This window comes from Salvia hispanica, chromosome 5 (genome assembly GCF_023119035.1).
Source record: "Salvia hispanica cultivar TCC Black 2014 chromosome 5, UniMelb_Shisp_WGS_1.0, whole genome shotgun sequence".
NCBI classification, from domain to species: Eukaryota; Viridiplantae; Streptophyta; class Magnoliopsida; order Lamiales; family Lamiaceae; genus Salvia; species Salvia hispanica.
In genome coordinates, this window is record NC_062969.1 from 16,290,156 (window position 1) to 16,297,139 (window position 6,984).

The 6,984-nt window shown below is 36.0% G+C and overlaps 1 protein-coding gene across 2 annotated transcripts; it reads left to right on the forward strand.

Moving 5' to 3' along the window:
- Window positions 1–3,718: 3,718 nt before the first annotated feature.
- On the forward strand, window positions 3,719–6,713 carry LOC125187413 (probable plastid-lipid-associated protein 13, chloroplastic). Of its 2 annotated transcripts, none has more exons than XM_048084003.1 (7): window positions 3,719–4,049; window positions 4,500–4,621; window positions 4,698–4,781; window positions 4,857–4,953; window positions 5,554–5,770; window positions 6,015–6,067; window positions 6,372–6,713. In XM_048084003.1, exons 1-7 carry the CDS (start codon window positions 3,813–3,815, stop codon window positions 6,432–6,434), a joined length of 873 nt encoding a protein of 290 aa, XP_047939960.1. In that variant the 5' UTR covers window positions 3,719–3,812; the 3' UTR covers window positions 6,435–6,713. The 2 variants fall into 2 exon arrangements, with proteins under 2 accessions (XP_047939960.1, XP_047939959.1); XM_048084002.1 differs by having other exon boundaries at window positions 3,720–4,049; window positions 6,388–6,713.
- Window positions 6,714–6,984: the final 271 nt, after the last annotated feature.

Consider the following 6,984-nt stretch of genomic DNA (forward strand, 5'->3'; position numbering starts at 1 on the left):
TCTGTGATGATTGTCTCTGGTTCTTTACATCACGGATACAATTCATTGCACCAGCTTCACATGCCGTACATTTATACACATTCAGAACATGAGATTTTACAATAGAAGCGTACATTTGTAAGAGTGGCGATTGAGATAGCTTCTGGTAGCAATCAACGAACCATTTTTTAAGCTTAAACAACTCAGCTTTAACATGACTCTGAAGCTTAAACAAGACTCCTCTTTACAAGATTGGTAATCTATAAAAAAAAAATATATGAAACGACAAAACATAAACAGCGAGAGAACTCGTATAAGTTCATGATGACCCACTTTTCTTTTTAGTTTGTCCAAACCAAGATGACACATTACTAAAAATAGAAACACCTTTTATCTCTACTTTATTCACATTTTACTCTCTCCACTTAACACACAAAATAAAGTTACATAAAATCTCGTGCTGCCCAAGGAATGAGTCATCTTTCTTCCTTAGGACGGAGGGAGTACTTAATTAATCCGGCACAAGCCAAGCCCCTGCTAGCGCGATGGCTTGTCCTTTGCTGCTTCCGTCACTGCTCATATCAATTCCTTTGAACTCATACTTCATCGAGACAAAATTTGATAACAACGATTTCATCTCCACGTTTTCGCTTGCGAGATCAAGCTCGGACACCGCTATCTTGTTTTTGCGCAAGCACGTGACTTTGTTTTCAGAAACAAAGTACTCCCTCCGTCCGCCATTAGGAGTCCCATTTGTTGGCGGCACGGGTTTTAAGAAATGTTAAAAAAAGTGGGTGGAAAAAGTTAGTGGAATATGTGTCCCACTTGAATATATTAGTTTTGAACAAAATGTGAGTGAAATGAGTTAGTGGAAGGTGGGACCCTATTACCATTTATGGTAAAAGTGAACCGGGACTCCTATTCACGGACGGAGGGAGTATTGGACAACTAAATGTTGCATACTTGCAACAGCGATATGCATCATCATGTTCCCATTGTCATAAAAGGGATGTTCTCATAAAACCCTTAACAAATAATTGGCCAAGGGTGACACACGCGTGCATGATGGTTTGCCCGTGACGGAGCCTTTGCTTCATAACCGTATCAGTGACATTATCGATTAAAAGTAGCCAGGGTACATTTAGATTCGCCTTCAAGGCGGCAATATGAAGTAGATTCATGCCTAGCCTATTCAACCCCAAGCAAGCCAATGTGCCATTTTTCAAGCTATATCTTGCATACATGAGGATGGCCTTCCTGGGCAACCAAATGAATTGTATTCATCCATTGGTATTGTACTCAATGCATGCAGTCGGGTAGGCTTCTATCAACATTGTACGTATATTATTATGACATTTCTCTTCGGCTAAGTGTAAAGGCAGAGATAGATCTGGTCAATGTTGAGGCATTCGTGCGCATAAGCGAGGAAAATGATGAATCAAGGCTCTGACCAATTCTTCATGTCCATTTAATGCTGCAAAATGGAGCACACTTTGTGATGAGGCTGCTTATTCATTATAATAAACATATTTATATTACAACGATTTGCTAACAAATTAATACAATATCATATGAATATTTTGACAACGATGCACCAATAATTTTCATACCAAAGTGTGCCCAATTGCAAAAATAATCTTCATATCAGTTTCAAATAAAATTAGTTTTGAGTTTTAACAACGTCGTGCCAAGCCCCTGATTGGATCCGCCGTTGCGCTGAGCAGGACAACTTGCTCAGCCCAGCCCAGACCCATCGTCCAAGTGGACTAGGTTGGGTTGGGCTTGTTTCTATATTTATAACTATAAAATAACATTATTGATCGTCTTAACTACATAATAACTTTTGATATATTTCCCTAATTCTATCGAATATAAATGTGAAGGTCGAAGGGGACTTTGACAGAATCAAAAGTCGATATAACACGCAGACCTTTACCGGGTTAAATATGAAAACGGATCCTATAAAAGAAAAAAACAAAGTGAAGGATGACAAAAGGGAAGAAGAATGATAATTTTGAAATAATATCAGTTTTAGTGCATACTAACTGAAATAATATCAGATTTAAAATGTTAAAAGTGTAAAAATATCAAATTGCCCCACCCCCCCTCCCCCCAAACCCCCCAAAAGTACATTTTCGTTCTTAAAAAAGTCAAAAGGACCAATTTCGAGATAAATCCTTAGTCCAGAGACTACTGACGATATTTTTAAAGTCCATAGACTATGAGCGAGATAAACCTATAGTCCAGAGACCATTTTTGTAGTTCACTCTTGATATACTCTCTCCGTCCGCCATTAGGAGTCTCAGTCACTTTTGCACACCCATTTTGTAAAAATGATAATAAATAGTTAAAGTGGAGAAATGGTAAAGTAAGAGAGAGAATAATGTTGAGAAGAGTCTAATCTAAGTTATTCTCTCTGTTGCTTTACCATTTCTTCACTTTAAGTATTTATTATCATATTCACAAAACGAGTGTGCAAAAGTGGTAGTCTACTCCTAATGGCGGATGGAGGAAGTAATTGTTCATTTTCTTACAAGAATATACTATTGAACCAAGAATTTCCTCACTGCCCTCCAGCGGCGGATGCAGGTGGGGTCGCGCGGGGTCGGCCGACCCCACCGCCGTCCTCAGAGAACCGCCGGAAGACTCCTCCCAACAGCCCCCGACCCCACGGCATTCGGAACTCCGCCCCACGATTCATCCTCAAACCTCAAGCAGCGCAGCTTTTCCGATGAACTCAAGCAGCGCAGCTTTTCTTCTTTTATGTATTGGGCTTAGGTTTATTTTATTAATTAAAAAATACAATTAATACTTTTCCTTTTAATAATTTTATCTTTATATAAGTGTTTAAACTTTATTTATAAATAAGAAATCTCGGTTCCTAGTTTAATGATCATCTTTTAATCATGATTTATTACTTTCTAGTTTTATTTTTTAGTAGTTTATTGATTATTTTTTAATCATGTTTTATTAGATTTTACTTTTATTTTAATCTAGTAGGAGTAGTAACTGATAATTTTTTATCTAGCTTTAATAAATTTTCTTTTGATCATTGATTTTAATTACTTTTCATTTAGGTTAATGGATACATTTCTTTTATAAAGATTTTGCGCTTTCGTATGTTCTTTTAGTACTAATGTTGAACACGAACAACGACTAAAAGATATATCCATAGCTATTTTCAATAAAATAACTTTAAGTTAGCTTCAAAACATGACGTAGAAGTCGATTATCGCGCTTAATATAAAAATAGAGATATTTCATTTGCAATGTATTTTTATTACTATTTTATATATTTAAATATTACTCCTTATCTTAGTTTTCTCATCCGACCCCACCATTTTTAATTCCTGGATCCTCCATTGCTGCCCACTCTATGATTAAATTCTCTCTAATCTTACACTCTGATTGGCCTCGTCAAAATTTATTTGATTTTATCAAAATTCTCATGTTCTGCAAAATATTTATTTGTTCTTCATCTTCTAACTCTCGTTTATATTGTTTCTTCAGTTTCTCATCGAATTTGTGGAATTAATAAAGATAGTTAATCAGTTGTTAACTAATTGAAGTACTAATTTTGATAACTTAAACCAAGTGGCAAACTATATAAATTGAACATCTAGTAATGAAATTAATGATTTTCATACAGATTACACTTAAACCATTAAACACCAGTTAATGATTTTTATACAGATTATTATTATTTTTTATATTTATTTTATTAGTTACAGAAAGCTCATCATTTGGTAAGCACACCACAAAGGTCGGAGGTTGAAATAAACTCCTATCATATTCATATTCAACCCAATTAGCATCAATCAAGAATCATTGAAATGGCAACCTCAATTTCAACTCAGAGCCTATTGTTAATGCATACTGCTCGTATGTCCTCGCATCCGTCTTCTGCCCCTGTGTTTTCTCTTGAAAATCCTGTTAAAAATGGTGCGATAAGGAAAAGGAAATTAAGCAGAAAATGCAGAGCAATGGTGCAGGAAACTGTACAAGGGCCTTCAGCTACTTATGCCAGACAAATGGAAACACTCTCTGCTAAAGAATCTCTACTTCTTGCAGTGAGTTCTTTTTTTTCTTTTTAATTTAAAGATTCCTTTTTTATTCTGTTGATTTATAAGGAAACTAAGTAATGGGCATGATCTGCTTGCTTAATCTCTACTTCAATTAGCTTTATTTGGCTCTAATTTGCTTCAGATTCTTCTGTTTTGGCGAATTAATTTGTCCAATATAGTAAAGATTATTTCTTGATGTCACATGTATATAATTTGTATCTTTGTCCTTTGGTATTAATGTTACTGGTTGATTAAGTTACTGCTTGTTCTTGTTAATGCCTAAGCTTATGAGTTTTAAAGTTTTTCTAATGTGTCAAATGAACTAATGCAGTGTAGGAATAAATAGTACTAACATGGTGATGGTGTATGTAATATTTCAAGACAATGTTGTGAATGTGGATTGACCAAATTGAGAATGTACATTTGTAATGTCCATGATTAGATTGTGTATTTCAGTTCAAAGATGCTGGAGGGTTTGAGGCACTGGTGACGGGGAAGACAACGAGTGATCAACAAATAGATGTGAACGAGAGAATAGTTAGCCTCGAGAGGCTCAACCCTACTCCAAGACCAACAACGTACGCTGTTTACTTTTTTTCAAAGCATCATTGCAGCATAGGTTGTTGGCTGTTCAATTGTGTTTCACCTCTTCAGGTCTCCTTTTCTGGAAGGCAATTGGAACTTCGAGTGGTTTGGATCCGGGAGCCCTGGGCTTCTTGCTGCTAGGATCTTGTTTGAGTAAGTTACATTGTAGTTGCTAGCTCTTGTAATGGGTGGACACAACTTATTTTTATATTTGTTACTGTTTCGCAGGAGGTTTCCTCCAACATTGGCAAGTTTATCGAGCCTGGACGCAGTGATCAAGGATGGATATGCAAATATTTCTGCAAGTCTGAAATTCTTAAATTCGGTATGCACTGCAATTTCTATGGCCTTTTAGCTTTTTTTCAGTAACATCAATATATTAGTGCAGTTGAATTGCCAGGAGATTTACTCATGAGGTTTATATAAGATGCTGCTCTTGTTTGATATGCTCATCAGAAAAAAGCCATCAAAAAACTATTTGAGAAAATATGCAAGATAGAGCCAGAAACCACTTTCTTTAGTTGCTCTTTTTCAATTTTTTCCACTGGCTATTCAAACACCACATGAGAACTCGTTGTCCTAAAAACTCAGCAACGTGATACGGCTTAAATCCATTCCCGTAAATAGCTAGGATATCAAACAACTAATTAAGGTTAGAAAATAGCCTTTTTCTTGCCTTTACAGAAAAAAGTTAGTTGAAGATACTAACTTGGTTAAAGAGATGACTGCAATGCTTATGAATACAGAAAATGTGAACATTTTTGGCAGATTTAAAGCTCGAATTTTTACTATGGAGCTTTAGCCCCAGACATGTCTACATCAAAAGGGTGATGTATTAAAAGTTTGGCTTATGGTTCTGTGCCTTTTTTGGTTGATATTACTTCCTTGCCTCACCTTCTAACAAGTATTTCTGGACTACTTGCAGATAGAGAGCAGATTTGTAGTCTCCACCCGGCTAACTGTCGAGGGGCCACTTAGAATGAAAGAGGAATACGTTGAAGGGATGTTTGGCTCCCCAAAAGTTAATGAGGAAACAATGCCTGAACAACTAAGAGGTGCTCTAGTTCAGGCTACTAATACGTTGCAGCAGCTTCCTGTTCCCATCAGGGATGCCGTAGCAAATGGATTTAAGATCCCTCTTGGTATGTAATTTAAGAGACTTGCACTGCTTGATTATGCAGTTCCACTTTCCAAGAAAGGAAAGGAATGAATCCGTATATTTCATTATAGGTTAAATGGTTGTTAATTCTCACCAGTCATCATGTTTAGAGACATGTTCCTGTTCTCGTTGCTTATCCTCCGCCTATCGCTAAGACGCTAACACTACAACAATTCGAAAGTTTTCAGTGACCTAGTGATTCATTGCTTGCTTTTATCGGTTTTCAGGTGGGACATTCAGCAGGCTGTTTATGATATCTTATCTCGATGAAGAGATCCTGGTAATTTTTTTAAGTATTGCAGATATCTGGACTTTATGAATACAGTACTCTTAAATCAGGCAACGAAACAGGACAACATTGTCGCATTTTCTTGATTTCTCGTCATTTGACATTCATTTCTTTTATGCTCTTAATCATAAAACTCACTCTGGTTTTCAGAAGTAGAGGAAGCCCAATGTTTATGGAATCATGGATGCATAATATGAATTCTTATCTTCTCGTTCTAGATTCTACATTTACTAGGAATATTCTTGATCCGTGTCACTTGTCTCATCCCATTACTTGTTTCGCTATGTATGAATAGGACTCTATATGTGCAGATTATACGAGATACTGCTGGAGTACCCGAAGTCCTTACAAGACTTGATCCCGGGCCATTGCCTCTAGTAGAGCCAATAACCGAATACGAAAGTTGAAGATAGAGCATATGATCTTCGTGTAAAAGGATAGCCGAAGCAAAACTATGGCTAGCATACCTTTATTTTTATTAATAATACAAAGCTTCTAGTATGATTTTATGATTAAGGAACTTTCCTTTTTAAGATAATGCAAGCTGAGATAAGCTTTTAGCAGTAGTTGATGCAGGTAACAACTAGCTGTGGTAGTTATATGAGTTGGTAAATATTGAAGCCTTCTTCTTCTCTTTTAAATGCCTTGTTCACATTTCTTTTTTGGAAATTAATGAAAAAGTGGGAAAAATGGACAGCTGTTTTCTAGAATTTTGAAAATATAGGAAACTGTCAAATGTGAATGCTGAATCTTTCTCCTCAAAGATTTACTTCTTTTGACTTGGGATTTTATATCTTCCACTTTTGAGCATGACTTCTTCTAGATTTATTTTTATTGACTTATATGATCCAAAACCTTTTCATGGTTAATTGTTCTCAAGTTTTTTCTTCATACAACTTGAAATAAGT